Below are 23,206 nucleotides of genomic sequence, written 5' to 3'. Positions count from 1 at the left end.
CCACAATTTCAAGCTCCGCGTCATCGGAAAAAGTCAGTTGACAGTTTAAAGGCTTTGAAATCACTTTCGAGCGAAGAAAACAAACATGGAACCTTCCTGTGTTGAAAAACCTCTGGCAACGTTAACGGTAAATATACCAGCATTTAATCCTACCAACATAAAGACCTGGTTTATCCAAATCCAGGCCCTTTTCGACGCAAAGCGGATAACGTCTCAACGAACCAAATACTGTTACTTGGTGGAAAAACTCCCGGCAGACGTCGTCGAAGAGGTGGCGGATTTATTGGAGAATGTGCCTGAAGATAACCCATATGACGAACTTAAGGAGGCCATCTTACGACGGACAGGCTTTTCAAACGAAACAAGGTTACGCAATCTTTTCACCCAAGTAGAATTGGGAGATCGCACTCCGTCACAACTTTTGCGATACATGCGTACATTGCTAGGGGACAACAAAATGTCCGAAAATATAATGAGAAGTCTGTGGCTGGATAAAATTCCAGACACAACAGTACAAATCCTAGCACCCACAACGGAAGAGACAAATATTGAAAAACTCGCCGATATGGCAGATCGAATCCATGAAAATCTGAGGCACCGCAAAGTAAACTCAGCACAAGCACAGCAGAAACAGACGTGCGATGACGATATATCGGGACTAAAAATGACGGTCGAAAATCTCACTCGACAAGTGCAGGAATTAATGCAAATAAACCATCGTTACTCATTTAATAAACGATCGGACTACCGAAAACGAAGTCTTAGTAGGGGTCGAAGCAACACACGGGAACGAGCGAACGAAATCTATTTTTACCACAAAAAATTCGGCACACAAGCTCGGCGTTGCACTTATCCTTGTTCTTTTAAAAACAAGAATCAGGGAAACGATTATTCCGGCCAGTAGAGACGACGACTGTCGCTGAATTTTCCACTAAAGGTCATCTATTTTTTATTCGTGATAATAATCATGGATTTAACTTCTTAATAGACACTGCAGCTGAAATCAGCGTGATACCACCTCTACGTAAACAAAAAGCTATTCCACAGCCTTACCACCTCCAAGCAGCTAATGGCACACAAATACCGACATACGGTGAAAAATATTTAGACGTCAATCTGAGCTCGGCCTGCGCCGCACATTTCCGTGGATTTTTACCATAGCCAACGTGACGACACCAATAATAGGAGCAGATTTCCTAGCACGGTTTAATCTATCGGTAGACATGACTAGTCGCACACTGACTGATAACCAAACAAAAATCGTCATTAAAGGTATCACCACAAGATACCAGTCTACTGGGATTAGTTCTGCCTTACCTGAAGAGACGTACATTCGTCGGCTGTTTCAAAAATACCCACAACTTACTCAGCCATTCAAAGTCACGGATAATATTAAACATAATGCAAAGCATTATATTAAAACGAATAGACAACCCGTCTACGCCACCCCCAGACGTCTGAAGCCGGATAAGTACAAGATCGCAAAAGACGAATTTCAACGCATGTTGCAACAAGGAATTATCCGACCTTCCAAAAGTGCGTGGTCATCTCCTCTACACATGGTACAGAAAGCAGACGCGACAACATGGCGTCCATGCGGCGATTTCAGGAGATTAAATGCACAAACTGTACCGGATAGATACCCTATCCCACACATTCACGATTTTGCAATCGGACTGCAAAATGCCACGGTATTTTCCAAACTGGATTTAGTAAAAGCGTATTACCAAATACCGGTGGCGGATGAAGATATCCACAAAACAGCACTGACCACACCATTTGGACTTTACGAATTCGTCAGAATGCCATTCGGACTTAGGAACGCTTGTCAAACCTTCCAAAGGTTAATAGACGAGGTTTTTAGGGACCTTCCATTCGTATTCGCTTACGTGGACGATGTCCTAATTGCTAGTAGAAACCTCGACGAACATAAACAACACTTGGAACAAGTTTTTCAAAAACTGTCCCATTACGGGGTAAAAATAAACTTGGACAAATGTATTTTCAGTCAGTAAGAAGTAAACTTCCTTGGGCATTCAATTGATAAGGATGGTATATCACCATTACCCGAAAAAGTAAGCGCTATTACGGATTTTCCACAACCTACGTCTGTTAGACAAGTTCGTCGCTTCATAGGTATAATTAATTATTACAGACGATTTTTACCCAACTGTTCCACAATCCTTGCACCGTTAATGTCATTATTGAAGAACAAAACGAAAAACCAACAATTAAAACTGGACGGATCAGCTTTAAAAGCTTTCCATCAAGCTAAAACTGCCTTAGTCAATTTCACAAAATTGAATTATATTAAGGGCAGCGAAGAATCGAAGCTTACACTTACAACAGACGCGTCAGACATAGCTGTAGGAGCAGTTATACATCAACTGACAGGGGATACAATGACCCCTATATCGTTTTTCTCAGCCAAACTGACCAAGACACAGACAAAGTACAGTACCTTTTCAAGGGAACTATTAGCAATTTATTTGTCAATTAAACATTTTAGACATCTGTTAGAAGGAAGAAACTTCTGTATTTACACTGACCATAAACCGTTAACATATGCACTGCATACGCATGTAGATAAATATGGTCCAAGAGAAATCAGACACCTTGATTATATTGCCCAATATTCCACAGACATCAGATACGTCAAGGGGCAAGAAAACATCGTGGCGGACGCATTATCACGAGCTGCAATAACTTCACTAAATTCCAGTTCGTTAACTATGGAATTAATTGCACAAAAACGGAAAGACAGGAAAGACAACATCGCGATCGACCGAATTAAACTAGCATACATTGAGGAATACCCTCAGACAATTTTTCCACCAGAACAAATTCCCTTAGAACATGGGAGACCAGCAGAAAATGACGAGGACACCAAACCCACGACAAAAACGGGTAGGAAAGTCCACTGGCCGAAACATTTCAAGAAATACATTACATATTGAAAAAAAATTTTTTTTTCCAATCTTGGGGGAGTATTTGTGCCAGTTGGAACAGTTTAATATTCAAATTTAAAATCGTTAAATACAATTTAGGCGCGCAGTGCAATTGATTGTTTCGGCGCGTTAAAAAAATGAAAAATGACACCCACGCAAATTCCGGCGTGACCTTTATATACCAAAGGTGCGGACCTAGTTGAAAGCACCCCATGTGATGTCTTCCATCCAATGGAATTCCTCCTAGGACACATTTTAAAACTGATTTTCTAGAGCTCGTTTGGAGCCGATCAAATCAGATATAAACATGCACAAACACAAAATCTATCTCTTTAGTCTCTTAGCCTTTCGAGCATTCTTTCGTCTCTTTAAACTCTTCCGACTCATTCAACGCTTTCTCATATGGACTTACCACGCGTGCAAACATCAATTATTTCACTTCCACTGCTCCGCGCATTAATACTCTCTTTTAACAGACGAACATTAATATTGTTTCTGTTACATATTTGAACATTGTCACCGATGATTGCCAGTCTCGCCCGATCGAGACGGGAATCACGAGAATTCGGGTCAAATTATGCAAGAGTACCAAAAATTCGTTTTGATTTAATTATTTAAAATGACAGAGATTGAAATCAAAATTTGCGCTATTTTTTCAAAAATATACGGAAGCCTGTAAGGACAAGCATTTGTAGATACATGTATCAACAGAACAGGTTAAAATTAATTTTATTTTATTAACTCTAGTCTGTGTAGTTCGTTAATAAAAATGTATTTGTTTTATAAAAGGTAAGTTTTATATTATTTTTTATCCATAGCAAAAAAAAAAAAACGTTACTCCATTAACAATTATAACACAAACACACGAAATGATGACGTCACTATTAATATGTGTACTAGTAACGTTTTACACATCGCCATGGAGGTACCTATAGTACACCCATTCTTAACACGGAATTAATGGAACTTAACTGTAAGTCATGAAAAAAAAAAAAAAAAAAATGAAGAAATTGTTGCATTCAATGTCGGTACTTTTTTGTTTATGAATTTGTTAGGTGTAAGTACAGAATAATTACAAAACACCTGCCAGTCTGGTAACATAAGTGCATAAGTACCAGTAAAGTGATTTTTAATATCGTATTCAGCTACATCCATAACAAGCGGCACTTGAATGAATGGTTTATTTTATTGATGCTACACCGTAATCACGTAATTAAAATTTTGCGGCCGAAAAATTGGGAGACAAGAGTCAGGAGAATCATGTTCCTATTTCTTAGTAATACAGCAATCTTGAGTTCATTGTTAAGTGTCGTTATTTTCCGGAGTTATTCATGTTTTTATTTTTATGTATATGAGAATGTGATTTGGTGGAAACCTTTTGTAAATCGGAGATTTTGTTAAATTTACCTTTAACGGTCCCGCGGATATTTTACTACTTTTGACTTCTGGAAATTTCTGCACCTGCAACCTCGGTCCCAAAAATTGATGGATCCCGATTATGAATTTGTTATCCTACCGAACACAGCCATACCCACATTAGTAAAAGCACTAAAAACCTACCCAATTGGGTAGAAGTAAATTATTTTGCCTTTGTTAACATTTATTCATTATAATTTTTTTTCGAAGGACTGTGGACAGTAAAACACACCCATACTTTCATCTTAATATTGATTTTTAACTTTAAACACATTTATAAGAGCTTTTGGTTATATTGAAGCAGTTTGCTTCCAAATTTTATCGAGTAGTTTTGTCTGATTTTTCAAGCGGTGACAAGGAAAATTGATATATTGTTGTCTCATTTAATAAACAAACACTGTTTAATATTTACTATTTGAGTCGAACAAAATAACTCCTCCCTTAATCTTAAGTTAGAGTGGCAATGATAAATTATAATAAGCACTGTTTGATTTTATTATTTTGTTAATTGATGTTTGCAAAATAAAAATCATTAAAAAAATAAAAAATAATATTGCAAAAAGAAAAAAATCAGACAAACTTTTTGTAGTAATATTACTTTCATAATCTCTTAAAAGCTACCAAAATATAAGGCTGGGAAAGATAAAGGTAAAGGCCAAGTAAATATTGGTGTTTCCATATTATAATAATGAAATAATATTGAATTTCAAGTAAAACAAATGGTACCTACGTAATTGTCAGGTCGCGAATAGTAACATATCCAAAACTTATGAAAGTAACTGATAGGTAAGTGACTTGTTGCTGTATTTGCCAATAATTGCTTATAATTTGAACACTGCGTCTGTCTTCTTCAGCATATGCTTTCACCAAACAAATCTTTGAATAGTATTTGTTCAACAGGTTGCTATCACAAACCTATGTACAATAGGGCAGGTTGATTTGCAACTTTTTTCAGAAAATCAACAAGGCACTGGTGATGATAGTTGGGGTTTGATGTAAAAAAAAAAAAAAAAAAAAAAAAAAAAACGCATACCAAAAATTAGATTCCTATCTTGAAAGGAAAATTGAGTATTTAATTTTAAAAATCGTGACGGAAAATGCTGAGAAATCCTTAATTTTCATAGCATTTTACACGAAACTGACTTTGAATTTCTACTATTTTCATAAAAAATTTAATTAAAATTGATATATTTAGATAAAATTCATTGAAAGAAAAGTAAATACATGAATTATAATTTTAATTATAAATCACAACTAACAAAATATCTCAACTTTTACTGCATTGATTAAACAAAAATTGTAAGAAAAGGCTAATTAGTGACTAAGTCTTTTAAATTTCATAATTCAAAAAGATATGCGAAGATGTACTACACAATATAACAACTTGATACAAGTTAGAGAACCATGTACTTTAATTTTTTATTAAACATAATAATAAGAACTGTGTTATAATAGAACTAAATTGCTCTGTGTAATTTCCTTTTGAGGAAAATGAAGGTCTAATTTGGTGGCACAATAATTTTGTAATTATGTGTCTATGTCTTGCTTCCTGCCCATATACAACTTGTGAAGCTTCTGTTGTTAATTTCACAGCTCTTTCTACTCCTTGTGAGTGGGCAAGTAATTTAGGAAATTCTAGTTTTGTTGCTGTCATAGACGATTTTACAAGTTCTTCACTTGTAAAACATTCTGTAAGTGCAGGTCCACAAACTCCAGTTTGAGAAAGATCAATCAAATATGACCAATGTGTGGCTGCAAAATTGATTTCAGTCTTTTTTTGGTGGTTCACTATTTCTGAAAAAAGAAAAAAAACTTATTTTTTAAATATTTTTGTGATGCAATATGAATAAATCTGACTATTGTTTGGGTAAATTGAGATAATACAATTTAATGGATGAATATTTACTTACCTAATGGACAAAACTTTTTTAATGGCCTATTCTCTCACTTCCAATTCATCTGAATTTATCATCGAAATTATCATATTTTCCGGAAGTAGGGCAAAAGCACTTTATTTTAAACTGTTAAAAACAGTATTTTGAATTTCAGTTGATTGTTGTTTTGTCCTCTGAATCATATTAAAAATATACTGTTGTTGGGTAAAAAAATTATTGTCAGTTAAAAGAAAAGAAAAATAATGTTGGTGCGAAGTGAGAAGTAAAATAAACAAAGGAAACGGTGAATTTGTCTTTGATGAAAAAAGGTACCTATTACAAAACATGACAGTCATGTCAAGACATAAAGCAAAGAAAAAAATAAGCACATTAAGATTGGAAATAAAAAAAACAACAACAATGCGCATTAAATCATGCTGATTTTTATTAAAGATTCACACAAGATTTGAAAAATCAATGGTGAAACCAACCAAACGTAAACTCAAACAAAATTTGAAAATAGAGAATAAAATTAAAACGCTTATATTAAACACGTTTTATATTAATTCGTTGTATAGATCCATCTTCTTGAATTATAATTCTTCCTGTATTTTTCTGAAAAAAAAGAAGAAAAAAATGAGAAAATGAATAATAAAATATTATTGAGATTAAATGTGACAAAAAATAGCAAAACCCAACGAAATATGTACATGTTTTTAGACGATACTACTGGTGTGAGGACTTACCCATTCACTTATAATGGACTCTTCTTACCATTATAAAAACCCCGAGGGTTAATACTTTTATAGGGGAAATTATCACATCACAGCATGAGACTACAGACTAACTAAAACAATCAGTAAATACTGACAACCTTTCTTTGCATTCACGTCCTTATACAATATATTCTTTCTACCTAAACCTGTTGTTCGCATCTTTCTTTATGACCCTTTTCTAGGGTCACAGCAATCATGCACACATGTTATACGTTTTCATCTTGTAAACTAACTTAACATGTTTATAAATATTAAAAAACCTTACCAAAATTGCAATAAAATGGTGGAGATATAACAGCAAACAAAACAAAACAAAACACTAATGCATAACGGGACCCATGAACACATTTGAATAAAAAATACTTGTATGTAAAGAAACTCACATGTATTTTGCTTATGCTGAAGGTGATAACTGCATATACGACAACACCGACGAGCTGCAAAAAGAAAAATTGTTCAAGTTAAAAATTATTCAAGTTAAATATTGCTTAATTTAAATTTTGTCCAATTTTAAAGTTGTTTAATTTAAATATTATTTTTCAATTTAAATATTGTTCAATTTGAATATTTTTTATATTTACAAGGAAATCACCAATTATCAAGGCCCAAAGGCCACTCGATGATAAGGGTTTATCAATGTAAGGCGATAGTGTTCTAATTTAATTTAATGGCATAGATTGGGTAGAATTTAGATTATTTAAGGCGACGGCCCAACAAAAACTTGTTCACATTGGACTTGAATATAGTCGGCTGAGAAGCAGGCTAGTAGAACAGTGTTCCACAGGTGGGCAGTTCTAAGAAAATGTTTTGTTCATGGAAGCTGCATTTAGATTTAGGTAGAGATAGAGGGTGGGGGAAATTGTTGATAGTGGTTGCAGCTAGTCGAGTGTTTTTTGTGAAAGTTTGGCAAAGAGGGACCATAAATTATGGCTCAGACGAGCGCTTGCCATGAAAAGACAGGTTCGCAGCGTCTCTCCTTAAATATTGTTTAATATAAATATTGTTAGATTTAAATATTAGACGCGTGTTAAAATGATGCTAACCTTAATATAAGCATGCACTGCACACACACACACAATTATATATGCATATGTACATATATTTTATGCACAGACATATTAACACATAGCAAGAAAAGGAGAGTATCGTTAATGGAATTTTTAATAGATTGATTCAAATAGTATTTTTTAGCTAAAATCAACATATGTAGATATATTTTTAGGCATATATATATATATATATATATATATATATATATATATATATATATATATATATTAACACATGTATTAACCTATATAAATCAAGAAAAAACATTCGTTAATTGATATTTAATAGATTAATTGATCTAGCATTTTCGTTGATTGTTTTTTTTTTTTTGATAGATTGGTCCATTTACTATTTAGCATGTTTCTGTTACGACAGTTTCTTTTTGATATCTACTGAAGGTCTAGTTGGACACAATAATCTCTCCTTTCATTCTCTAAATCTCTTTTCAACCATGTCGACAACATTTCTATATTTATTGATTCCTCAACCCGCTTATCCTGAACCATTTGGCTTGAACTTTTCAGGTTAATAGGCAGAAAGGATTCTGTAAAAAGAAAAAAAAATAATGGTAATCAGCAAAATGGAATATTATTAACAATCAACAAAAGAATTTTGTTCCACCTTAAATTCAATAAAAACATTCAAAACAAAACATGTATTAAAATCAAGTAAATGTAAAATAGTAGCAATGATTCAAATCTTACTTGAAACAACATTAATGTTATCACAAACTTGAAGTCATAGAGTTGAACAAATAAATGACCATAGTTATATGAAAATTAAATATTGTTATCAATTCTGTGATAGAAGTTGAAAATAGAGACATCATTTTTCTCATTTATTTGGACGTTTTAGAAAATAATATAAGACAAGCGTTCAGATTTGACATTCGGTAAGTATTAAAATACTTACACTGGGGCGTGGCCCCTAACCTTGTTGGAGTCCATTTTGGAGGACGATAACGTCTTTGTGTATGGCCAAGAACCACATCGAAATTTTAATTTAAATTGCGGCATGTAAGTTATTGTTTTGGCGAAAGAAGACATTAAAGGTAAATATCTACAGGCATGCATAATAAAATGGGAATAATAAAACATTGAAAGAATAAAATGTGCTACCTAAAACATGAACAGAGTTTTGTAAATGCAATAATTGCGAAAACGAAATTTATAAAAAAACATTTGTATGCAAGAGATAATAATATAAGTTATTTTCATGTTCAATATGGTTCTCTGTCTTTCCATCAAGGGAAATCTATATGGTTTTGTGGATAGTCTTATGTGGAAAAAGGGTTCTCCCAATGACCAGGTTGTTGAAAGTACAGAATTCGGTGAACATCTTTCCGTTCTTGTTCCGTTCTCCAGTGCCATGTCTACCTATGATAAGGTCTGTGTCCGTGTTGTTCATGCCAACTTTGCGTTCAAATCCCCCATCGAGATCTTCATGTCTCTCTTTGTTGTTCTGTCCACAATTGCTTGAATCTGCTCATAAAATTCATCTTTGTCTTCAATGCCTGCTGCATTGGTAGGGGTGTAACACTGTATTATACTGACTTTCCTGCTTTTGAGACTCACTTGCCATGAGAATTCTTGAAGATACAGATTCCCAGGACAACAGGGAGTTGCCTCGGGTGTCATCAGCAGCGCTACACTGTACATGTGTGGTTGGCATTCTTCTTGTCCAGAGTAGATGATGGCGTCCCACTCGTCAGCCCTGTTCTTTCACTTCCATGCCATCAGGTCTCAGACAGTCCTAAGATCTTAAGATTGTATCTGTGCATATCACTACACACCTGTGCAGTCTCGCCTGTCTTGTATCGTTAGTAAATGTTCATAGTGTAAAAACGTGTTTGGTGAAGAAAGTTCAGTAAATAGTCACAAGACTTAGAAGTGTGTATGTCAAAATCTTCATAGTGTGAAAATGCATGTATAAGTAATATATGTATGTGAGCGTTTGGCAGCGTGGCATCGCGTATGTATGTACACTGGATTTACCTTGTTTTTGTTAGTGTGTGTTTAGCTGTGAGTAGTAGTTCATTAGTATAAACATGTATGTGCGAGACAAGAATCAGTTATTTTCACCTTCTCCAACCAAAAATTTTATGTTATGGTCTTTATTAAATTTGTAAAAAGAAGCTGTTAAAAAAAGAAAAAGAAAAATATCCAGAGAATAAATGGTAATAATGGTGCCGAGGAAATATTCTTTTTGCCACATCATTCAATTTGCTTTCTAAAGTTAAACCATACAAAACTTATATACGGTAAGACATACAATCAAAATTTACAAAATTGTTTTACTTACCTTACTTTTATAATAGTAATCTGAAAATAAAATCATATTTAGAAATAATATTAGTTATATGGTTAATTAACCAGTTTTTTCCTTTATAAACAGATTTATGTAAACCCATAATAAATAACAATACGATTCATCTATATATTAAAAATGAATACACGTGTCTGACTCGTTTCAATAATCACGTATGCAAATTTATTTTATGAGTAAAGAAGGGAGGCTTAATATTAGTATGAATAATAACTGATAATCAAAAAAGGAAAAATAATCATGTAAGCAAATTAAAATTCTATGACCCAAAATTAGAAAGCTAAATCTTCATGAACAATAATAAAGAAAGAAAATTATTTCTTTCACGTTTAACGGACACAAACATCTTACCTTGTTCTTCATATTTTTGGACAAAGATAGGAATTAATCCACGGACACACAGATGCTTTATTTAGTTTCAAGAGAGAGAGAACAGATACTTTTATTTTTTAAGTAAAACTTATTTTGCATATTTTTTATTGTAAAGCTTTACTCCCATAATTGTCCTTTATGTAAGATTTAACTCGTGTATTTTTGTACGTTTTACATCGATTAGTCATTTTAGTTTTTACAGTAAGATTTACATCCTATGTGACAATAATAGGGCATCAATTGCTATTGATAAAAATAAATTACTGTTGTGGTGTGTCCACCTTACAGATAATAATAATAATAAACTCTTCAACTTATTACAAAGACCGGGAGTATATGTCTCCCAGCGTAAGCATACAAGTTATGCACAAATCATGCACACTTAGCAGTCGGACTGACGTATACCCACAATATTTATTTACTGTGATTATTTTTCTGTTCAATATATTTTGTTTCCACTAAATACCGAGTTGTGTTTTTCTTTCGAACCCTTATGTGACCACATCAGTTATATACTAAATCTCCCCCCCCCCTCCAGCAATGGCGGATAGTCCTGGTCGTTCTAAGTTATTGAATGTATGAGTTTTGTTCCTTGCATTTAGTGACTGCTTTAATGATGTAATGGCCAAAAACACATTGCCTGAAAGTACTTCTTTTAAACTCCTCGGCCTAACGTTTACAGGGAATATGAACTGGAATAGATACATTGAGAGCATTGCCAAGGCTGCTGCAAAGAAGGTGGGCTCTCTCTACCGTGCTAGAAATTACCTACGCCTGAAAGTATGCTGTGCCTCTAAAAGGCCACCATTCGCCCATGTATGGAGTACTGTTGTCACATTTGGGCTGGTGCATCTGCTGCTTGTCTCTCACTCCTGGACAGTGCTCAAAAGAGAGTCGCCAACTGAACTGTCATCTAGGCTTCAGCCTCTGTCCCATCGTCGAGATGTTTCATCCCTCTGCCTGTTCTACAAATACTTTAATAGTGAATGCTCTGACGAACTGCAAACACTTGTACCTCCTCGACGTGACCCCCCCCCCGACAAACCCAACAAGCAACTAAGTTCCACCCCTTTAGAGTAGAGATCCCTAGGTGCAAGAAAGCCTTTTACTCCAATAGTTTCTTCCCCAGAACTGCAAGTCTTTAGAACTCCCTTCTGGAATTCTGCTTTCCCAACTGTACTGATATGCAGAAGTTCAAGTGTAATGTGAACAAACATCTTTCTACTCATCTCCCTTCATAAAGCCCCCGCAAATTATGTCCCTGATAGTAGCCCCCTACTTCAAAGTGGCACTGTGTCTTGTTTGGAGTGAAAATTGAATTTCAAAAAAATATTTCAATAAGGAATTAAATTAAATTTGGGAATAGATCAGGTAATGAAAGTGTTCAATATTCTGAATAGTTTTAACAAAATGACAACCTTTGTATTAAATATACAAGGGAAGTAACTGATAAAAATCTGAAATAAGTTTACACGCTTTCAGTGTTTTACTGTTGTTAATAATAGATTTCACTTTTTGCCGGACTTGTCCTCCATGTTTTAATCATAAATGCTATATTGTCGTTTAAGGATAAACACAGTGGAATACGGTGTACACATTTGTCAATATGACTTTCTTCAGTTCAAAAATATTCTGGTATTTGTTTTTGTTGTGGTGGCACACATTCATTTGCATATGTGGATAGTAATTACACATAAATAGGAAGACTCAGTTAGTCTGAGTGTGTGTTCACCAGAAGCCACCAAAGGCTGCCGAGAGCAGATATGTTTCTCCAGCAAAGACTCTCTTATTTGACACCATTATGTAAATATCCTGTAAATATACCTTTTCCTAATACACTTCTTATTTGATCTATCTTTGTTTGTTGAGTCATCATTTGTATTGCTTTCTACGTTACTTGTTTCAACCTGCAAACTTAACAGTTTTGATAGACATTATTGTTTTAGAAAACCATATTCATATCTCCTACTGATGAGACGATCACCAAAATGTCCCTCCTCTCATTGAACGGTGTTAAAACAAAAACTGTTAGACATTTGATTGAAACATTTTAGAGAGCAGAAACCTTGTACTTTATTCTAAATTGAGTTTTGCTTCACAATTCATCCAAGAACAACTAACATAGTAGACCCATATGATAAACTAATTTGAAAGAAATGTGTTAAAGTTTCTTAGATCTTATAATAATTTGCCAAATTAAGGTAAAATGTTTTCATAAATTTAATCGTTGATTCTTGCGAAAGCTTTACAACAATTCAAATATTCATATAGTGCAAACGACACTCCTAATTACTCATAAAACTGATAAGACTAGGAGGATTTGGGTAACAATTTTATACACCTTACGTTGTGGCAAGGAGAGTGATATTTAAAGTGCATGATAAATATGTAGTGAGTTGATATGAGAAGGAGTTCGGGCTGAATAAATCTTTTGATGCATTAAAATGGATTGTGGAATTAAAACTGACCCTGGAACTGGAAGTCATCATTTTGTTTTTTTGTTTTTTTTCATGGAGGTCACCACTTATCAAGGCCCGGAAGCCACTTGAGGATAAGGGTTATTGTGTGAACAGTAATCAATGGGATAGTATCCTAGTAATCATTAGTATTGGAGATTTGATAAGGTGTCTTACATAAAGGGACGATTCATCAGGAGTTCGTTTATGTTGGATTTGAAGACATCCAAGTTGTAGTCAGGTGGGAAACAGGCAAACGGAAGAGAGTTCCATAGGCGTGCATTTCTAAGAAAGAAGCTTTGTTCATGGAATCTACGTTTTGATTTAGGCACAGATAAAGAGTAGGGAAAATTACTGACAATGGTTTTAGCTAGATGGGTGTTTTTTGTGAAAGATTGGCGAGGGGGGACCAGAGATTGGAGCTCAGACGAGCACTTGTCATGGAAATAACGATAAAACAAAGACAGGATCGCAACATCTCTTCTGTGGGAGAGAGGTTGCAGGGAAGAGAAAAGGGCATCCCCAACTTAGCCACAAAGTCTATTTTGTTTCAGCTGACTTTCCATTTCTAGTCGATAAATGAATACAAATTTGTTTTCATGTAAATTCAAACAAACGTTGGTCATTTTTAAAACTTACTATTTTTATTGCATCTTTTCCTTGAACAACGCGAGCAAATAATATTGATATCTATAAAATAAAAAAATAAGAAATGGCAATTAATGGAAATTAATTTTCTCATGGTCAATATTTTAATCATTGTATTTTATTAGCATGCGAACATACACACACAGCAAGTTTTGAAAATATACATGGCAATTAAGCTACAGAGAATTTTCCGCATTTCATCTTTGTGAGGATTCATCAGGCTATTGCTACCTACATAAAATTCATCAGGCTATTGCTGATACATAAAATTTTATGTAGATACATAAATAATATTATCATTAATAATATATGGTGATCGTCACTTCTTGACAGATGACCATCTTTCCTTTGCTTTATTGTTGATTATTCATCCATTTCCATGTACTTTTTTAAAATATATTTTTAAAATTATTTTATTTTATTCGTTTTATAATATGTTTTTAATCATATATTTTATTTTTTATTTTTTTTTTATACATTTATACACATATACGTCTATACATGCGTAACTGTGATCAAGATGCAGTTTTCATCTTCTGCGGGAACGAAGGTGACGCTTCAGAGACGCTCTGCTTTTAAACAATTTATTGCAGAGATCACACTTTAGCTGAGATTGAGGGATGCCAACTGGTACTGCTTTACTGTGGACATTCATATGACGCTTCAGACCTCCACTTGATTTGCAGACCATAGAGCAAATAGAACATCTGTGCTCTGCAGTGTTTTCCCTGTCAAAGAAAGACTGATTTCAATGTGATCGTTTATGGCTCGCCAGAATGGTTCCAGATAAAGTCATTTTATCACATAAATCACAAACCGTTGTTCTGTACAAAAGCCTCGGAGTGATCTGACAGATTTTTCTTCCAGATATCATACTTATTTTTTGCATCATCATATTTTTTCTTCTCAAAGCTATTACAGCCGTGATAAACCATAGATCGACACTTTTCACAATCACTGGAAGCACTCTCCCAGTTAGACACATCAATACCGAGAGCTTTTAGATTATCCTTGATTTTGTCCTTGAAACGTTTCTTTGGTTTGTGTTGTGGACGCTTTCCTTGTATAATTTCACCATAAAACAGGCGCTTGAGTAATCTTTCATCATCCACCCTTATTAGATGTCCAGCCCACATCATCTGGTTGCATATAATCAACTTTTCAATGCATGGTACGTTAGCTCACACGGGGACATCCGTATCAGGTGTAAAATGTGTCAGGTATGACTGCTGAGGCTTCCCCAATCTTCCTCCTGCAGCGTTTCTCCCACAGATTCTCTGTGCGGGAGACCTCATATATATATATATATATATATATATATATATATATATATATATATATATATATATATATATATATAATACTTCTTTCGCTTGACATCTATTTGTGATGTTATGAGGAGCGATAAAGCATAGGAAGCATCTAAAGTATTATACAAAATAAAACATTTCAAATTGTTTTTGAAATGAGCAAACGCTTTTTACGTTTTGTCTGAATTTTCGAAACCGTCAAAAATAATGTGCTAATTTTTTTAAAGCTCAACCTATATATATATATATATATATATATATATATATATATATATATATATATATATATATATATATATATATATATATACAGCCTTTGAGATTTGAAAAAAAATCACTTGACCGCTGGTCGAGTGTGAGGGAAAATTTACTCGCCCCAAAATATTTTTACTCGTCCGACTTTGTTTCAGTCAATAATAGTAAATAATTTTACAACAATTCAATTATATTTTTCTTCTTTATTCTTAATAAAAATATCAACAAACTATTCTTCCGATACCCAAATTATGTCGTAAAATTTCATACAAAAATTAAAATATCTAGCCTAAACCGTGGGTGTTGAAAAAAAAGTGTTACAAAATCTCCGGGTATTCACGATTGTGGACTGAAATCTCCTGGTACGAGATCTCCGTGGCCCGAAATCTCCGATATTCAAAAAAAAAAAAAAAAAATACCATTTAGCTGAAACGAACTAGATTTCTTAGAAAATCAGCATCGTTTAATATCTTTTTAAAATTTAAACGGTCAATTTTTCTTTGTAATTTATGGAAAAAAAAACTTTTATATAGAACAGAAATTGGTCTCTTGTTTCTATTAAAACAAAGAATTCACCTCGGAACAACATTCTAAAATTTAGAATATTATTTTTAAAATTGTGTATCGATGATTTTTTGAAACTTGCGCAAAAAAAAGAGCATGCGAATATCTGAATTTATATAATTGAGAAAAATATGATTACTTAATTGTTGTATAATTTAATTTTCGGTGCGTGCTTGACGGAACGATGCGTTATTTTCCTCTTTCAAATGTTCGTCTTTACTTTTGTAAGCATGAAGTGTATGTAGTTGTAGCGTCGAAGAATTTTTTTCCAAATGAATTTCAAAATCAGAGAACTAAATGAAGGCGACTACTCGCCGAATATGTAAATTTGACCTCTTGTTGACCTTTAGCGTGACCACTCTTTTTTCAGTACGATATTCCAAAGGTCTCACAGCTAGAGATGAAAGAATTCACAAATGGTGAGACATAGATCATTCTAAGTCACCGCATATTTGAGGGTCGTAAAATAAATGAATTTTTACAGTTTCTTTATTTGAAGAAATTTTATCGACTGGCGGGCGAGTGATTTACGACTTTTAGTCGCCCCAAGAAATTTTAAATCGACTGTGGCGACCGGTCGTGTAAAGTCTCAAAGGCTATATATATATATATATATATATATATATATATATATATATATATATATATATATATATATATATAGAGAGAGAGAGAGAAATAGTATCCTTATATTTGTACAAAACCAGGCAAGCATATATTTTCTAATTTTTATATTTTTAAAACTTTTTTTTAATTCAAATCATAATTTTTATGCATTCGTCAATAATGTTCGCTAAAAAGAAGAAAAATTCTAAAAAATACTATGTCGCATAACATTCATTCTCACGGACACAGTATCACAATACTTATTTTTATAAAGTTTTAATTATTGTAAGTTTTATATACATTACAGCTCCCAAAACGCACCAGTTAGTTTTGAAGAATCACTGAAAAAGAAAAAAGTACATCATTTAATATGACAAAATAAAATCGGGTTAGAATAAATGTCTACTAGAAGAATACCAATCACTGGAGAAGTATATGCTAAGTTAATGTTAAGATTTATATTTATTTGTTCCAAATGATGTAAATCTAACATTAATCCAATATTGTTTTTAGTAATATAAGTAAATTACAGATAACTATTAAATATATAATTCACATCATCCTCTGATTTATAGTAATTTAAAAAAGGAACTCTCTCATCTTATTTACATCAAGATTACCTGCCCTTTATCTATATAAATAAAACAGTAGACGTACGTATCTGTGTTTAATCGATAAACTCTTAAACTACTGATCACATAACACCGAAATTAACAGGAAATAATAATCATACACTAAGGATGGCTTATAGCGAGTAAAAAATTTTTTTTTGATGGATGAATAATGCGTACAAAAATATGTCGACAAGGTGGAATGCAAAATGTTTATTTCAACTTGTGACATATTTTTTTTTAGCTTTACGTATGCGCAGATTTAAATCAGAATTGGTTTAATCAATCTATTACATTATATAATCAATTTTTAATGCTGCAATATTTTAAGTTATAAATGTATTATATTTTTTACTAGAATATCTTGTCCTTTTCTTTTCCAGTTTTAACAACTAGTCCTGTACTTTTCCATGTTTAAGCTTAACCATATTACTTTTCATGCTCGCTTTTCCCATTGTAATCCATGATTTTTTCAGGTTTCCAATAAATTCACTTGTTCTTTGTTTAATTTCAGTCTTATTTTTTTTTTGCCCCCATAAACACGCATATAATAACAATGTATGGCACTCGTCTGCTGTCAATAAATTCCCCCCATGCTCTTCCTTTCATGCTTTCATTCTCTCTGTTTCACTAATTGCTTTTCTTTTCGAGGCAGCAACGAATTAGTAGCGACAGTAGTCGCCAAGCGACGTAGTTGCTATAGAAACCAGTCATAAAAAGCGTCGCTCACCTCCTTACATACTTTTACGATTTGGAATGCCAGAAAATTCATCATAACTTTTGTTTTACTGAACGAAAATTGAATTTTTTTTTCACAATATAGCTAAGAAGGTGATCTATAAATTGTAATAATTGTTTGAAATTTGGTCGAAAAATGAGTGAGCTTTAAAGCAATTCTAAATGATTAAAACTGCCACTTCACCATATATTCAAACGCTACCGTGTTTGAATAATATATGTATATATATATATATATATATACATATATATATATATATATATATATATATATATAATATTATATAGAGAATTGGCTCTATAATGATAAATACGAAATCTGCATGAATACAAATATATTTAAGTGCATTTTACGACATCAAAGGCTAACTGCTCACCGCATTGTTACATTGTAACATTTAAAATTAATGCCCAAAATACTGAATTAATAAAATTACGTACCATAAATAGCCACATAGAAAAAATCGTTTTCAAATAGTTTTATATAGCTGAGAGTGGTAAATATTTGTTTTAAATGACGATAATTACCTACGAGACAGATGTATAAAAAAAAACAGTTGAAAAACCAGCGTAGAAGTGTTTCAATTAAATCGTTGAATACTAATCGTAGATTTTAATAGAATTTTAAACAAACAACATATTAATCTTTAAGTAATTTTTATTTAGATAAATAAAATTAGATTTATACACACCTTACTTATCATTGGTGTACAGCATCCTTTCCGGCAAATATCATAGACTAAAAAAATAATAGAAAATAAGAGTAGATCTGATTTTTTCTTCATACTAACACAGTGAAAGATTACATCCAATCAAAATGCTAATGTGAGCTTCAATATGTAAGAATGAAAACCGAAAATAAATGATGAGTATCATACTCGGTTATAACAGAACATACGACTTAATTTGATAACGTTTTAGATCATAGAGTCTTTAGAAAACGGTTATTTAATTTTGATAAAAAAAGTATAGTCAAAATATTTGGAACGCAAATAGAATTTCACTTACATCCTCTGCAATCTTTTGCTGTCCTGCAACGTATGTAATTGGAACACCAACTACAAACTGGAAAAAAAAATGAAAACGGTAAGAAATTTGAATAATTATATATATTCTATGTATAACTGTCATATATATATATTATTTTTGAAACATAAAAATATATAAAATATCATATATATATATATATATATATATATATATATATATATATATATATATATATATATATATATATATATATGTTGATTTAAAATATAAAAAATGAAAATAAAGGTTAGCTAACCAGGTTTCGTTCCTCACTCAACAGAGCTAAATCGAGGAAAATATGATTAAAAAAAAAATTCATGAATATGGCGGGGGGAAGAAAAAAAAACGATAAACGGGTGAAAAATTACATAGAGACCAAATTACGTCCTAAAAGATTTTCTTTTTGCTTGCAAAGAGAAAGTCTCAAAGACTTAATAAAAATAGTTTCTAGAATTTTCAAATGAAAGGGCGAGTGCGACTTATTAAAGATCGTAAACATGTTATCACTGAAATTCGTGGCACATGTATGGTTATTTATGAGGTGGTCACAAATCGCAGAACCATACGTATTATTCAGCACATCCGAGGGTGAAAAATTTGCATAACGAATCTTTGATGGTACATGTTGTTTCAAACGGAAGTCTAATCTTTGCGATGTTCGCCCAACATAGTGCGCACTGCAAGTACATTTAAATAAATAAATAATAGATATATAATTATAGGGGGGGGGGAAGAACATCTTTACAAATGAACGGCAACATAGACCTGGTTGAAAAAAGAACACGTGGATTCGATGTAAAATGACACCGTTGCACAGAAAAAGAAATTTGCTTAGCAAATCGGTCACTGATATTACCTAGCAAAGGTAGACGTAGGTAAACAGGACATCTATTAACTATGATTTCTTTAGGTTTCTGAACTATGATTTCTTTAGGTTTATAAAAATTAGAAACTTTCTTATCAATAGTAGTTTCAACAATATCTAAGGGGTAACCATTATTACAAAAGGCCTTAGTAATAAATTTAAGCTCGTCATCCAGATTAACTTTAGAACAAATCGTCAAGGCCCTATCTGCTAAAGTCTTAATTAAATTATATTGTTGGTTAGTAGAGCAAAAAGAGTCCCAACGCGTATAGAGACTGGTAAAGGTTGGTTTACGGTAAACAGAAGTAAGAAAGCACGAGGATGTCTTGGGCACAAGAACATTCAAAAATGGAAGAGTAGAATTCGTTTCCTTGTCTACCGTAAACTTAAAGGGCTGGATGAACATTATTGAGGGACACAAAAAAAGCATCCGCATTCGTCTCGTTGTCAAATAAGCAGAAAGTGTCGTCAACGTAATGCAAATAAATGTTTGGTTTATGCAAATCAGACAATAGACCCTGTTCATGAAAAGCCACAAAGATATTAGCCAACGCTGGTCCCAATGGAGAATCCATGGCCACATCATCTGTCTGTCTATACATATTATCGTTAAAACTGAATTCTACCGACATGGTGGCGAATTTCATCAATTCTACAAAAATATTTTCTGTAATTGGGGGAGTTGGAAGTTTACTCCGATATAAGTCGTCAGCACAAATATTAATAGTCTCTAACAATGGGATCCAAGTAAAAAGATTAGACATATCAAAAGAACAAATAAATTTGTCTGTTTTAATCGTATTTTCCTCGATTTAGCTCAGTTGAGCGAGGAACGAAACCTGGTTAGCTAACCTTTATTTTCATTTTTTATTTTTTAAATCATTATGTTGATTGGTCTGTATTTAGCCATTATTAAATTCTGTAGCCCCGAAAAATTTTCATATATATATATATATATTAACCGTATGTATCGCTTGAAAAATAACAACAATAACAAAATCTAAATTTATAAGCGATAAAAATAAACAGTATAATTAATCTAGGGATTATGGCCTAACGGTTAAGGCACCGAACTGTGGTAAACATGGTCTGAGGTTCGATCCCTAGAAACAGTTGAACTACGCTGATGAGAGGTAATGACCTTGAAACACACGTGTACGTAGATTACTGTTTTAAAAATAATGTTATATACGTCCAAATTAAAAAGGGCGCCTTTCTAAGTAAATAAAAAAATGAGCTCCGAGGCGGAGCCAATATTAACCGTATGTATCGCTTGAAAAATAACAATAACAAAATCTCTCTCTCTCTCTCTCTCTCTCTCTCTATATATATATATATATATATATATATATATATATATATATATATATATATTCAGTGTAATATAGAAAAAATAATACGACTGTCAATTAATTGTGCAAGAACATGCACACATATAAAAGATGAAAAGAATATGTAGCAAAAAAGACGGATTAGTAAATTATAAATAGATATTGTGAATAAAATCAGTTTTTTAATTTATATCATTGCAATCTAATAATAATAATAATAACAATTACAAACTGATAAACCCATCCAAGCAAGAAGACCGGATGTCGTAATAATTAACAAGAAAGAAAAGTCCTGTCAAATCGTAGACTTTGCTGTTCCAGCTGACCACAGATTGAATATCAAAACAAAAGAGAAACAGAGCAAATACACAAAGCTAGCCAGAGAGCTGAAAGGGATATGAAAGATGAAGAAAATCAAAATAATACCTCTAAATAGTAGACGCACTAGGAACAATCCCGAAAAACTTTGAAAAAAGAATGGGAGAAATTGGAATCAAACGAAAACTACAACGAACAACAATAATGAAAACAGCTGAAATATTAAGAAAAGTCTTGAATGTGGAAACTAACACACAGGGGCAACAAGTGCGAGCCAGAGAAACTGCTGCAAAGGCAAAACATGAAACACTATATGGAACCTAGAACACTGAAGCCGCATACCTAACCTAAGTTCTCTAACCCAATCCCAACCCCATCCTATCATGGCCATATCACGCCCCCCCCAAAAAAAACATGAGTGAGCCCAAATAGCCAAGTAGAGTCAAGGAGGAAAGAAACACCGAGCGAGGAACTGACCAGACCTCCGGCGGATAAGTGCGAAGAGAACTGGGATCCTGGGGAGGCTTATGCCACTCAAATTTCAGTGAAGACCAATAGCCGTTGCCAACGAGAAATCAATGGCAAGCAGCTGTTGCAATAATGCAAATTTATTTGCAAATGTTATCGAAAGAGGTGAAGAGTACTGGAAACCTGGGGAGACTTGTTGTCACTCAGCTTCCAGTGAACACCACAGGCTGTTTTCAAGGAGAGATCTTTGATGACCTGTGTGAAAGCTCCTTGTGAGCCAATAATAATAAAAAGGATTGACAGCATTCACACGACTTCTTAAATTCCGACGTGTTCTATTCGGTGCCGGTGCCAAACACTCGACTCGCTTTCTCAGTTCCAATTCGGTTTTTTATAACGTCTTTTTAACCAGAACTAGTTCATTCATATAACGTATTTTTAACGCAGCTAGTTCATTCATATAACGCCTTTTTAATGCAGCCCGTTCATTTATATGCAAACTAATGCATATCAAACCACGCCCCCATTTTAACCGGCTAAAGACACATAAAGGAACTGCCCGTAAAAAATCCAATCATTTGAGGCCCCTAGCGTCGCTCTGCGACTTTTATTTTCGGGGGAGATAGAGTTTAAAAATATGGAGACAGACAAACAGACAAACCAACCGACGGACAGATCGACAGACAGAAATATAGCCAGTTATATATTATAAAAATGTTCTATTTTACAGTGAAACGGAATATTACTAAATAAAATTTGTTTTTTAAAAATGTATATATACACGCATATAAAGAAATATATATATACATATATAGATAAAATGTATATATGTATACAAACACACACACACACACACACACACACACACACACACACACACACACACACACACACACACACACACACATATATATATAGATACATAGATAGATAGATAAATATTCACAGATAAATATATACGAGTAGATAGTACTAACCTTTTGGACAGTGACATCGATGCTTGCATGCGAAACAAACTCTTAATTTGTATATATCTGTCAGAATTCAAAAAATATAATGGCAATAAATATAAAATATATGATAATAGATTTGCTTTTTTCAAAATATTTAATACATTTTTCTTTTTTTGAAGCTTCATAGATTGATCCAGATTAATTCCAGATGCAATTATTTTTCCTATATACGCCCTACGCTGGAATACTATAGTGGAGGTATCTGTGGAGGTACGGCTCACAAAACAATTTTT

The 23,206-nt window shown here is 33.1% G+C and overlaps 1 protein-coding gene across 1 annotated transcript in view; it reads right to left on the bottom strand.

The window, feature by feature from the left end:
- Positions 1-13,845: 13,845 nt before the first annotated feature.
- Positions 13,846-23,206, bottom strand: part of LOC145245705 (zonadhesin-like) — a 116,163-nt gene continuing 106,802 nt past the window's right edge. Inside the window, exons 13-16 of the mRNA XM_080107244.1 lie at positions 22,938-22,994; positions 18,958-19,014; positions 18,647-18,688; positions 13,846-13,907 (exon numbers count right to left, since the gene is read on the bottom strand). Of these exons, the coding sequence (XP_079963370.1) occupies positions 13,846-13,907; positions 18,647-18,688; positions 18,958-19,014; positions 22,938-22,994 (218 nt within the window). The remainder of the gene's footprint in view (positions 13,908-18,646; positions 18,689-18,957; positions 19,015-22,937; positions 22,995-23,206) is intronic.

Source organism: Euprymna scolopes, chromosome 23 (assembly GCF_053919585.1).
Source record: "Euprymna scolopes isolate OS-2025 chromosome 23, ASM5391958v1, whole genome shotgun sequence".
Taxonomy (NCBI): Eukaryota; Metazoa; Mollusca; class Cephalopoda; order Sepiida; family Sepiolidae; genus Euprymna; species Euprymna scolopes.
The sequence above is the reverse complement of the archived record's forward strand: the minus strand, read 5'-3'. Positions and strand labels throughout refer to the sequence as shown.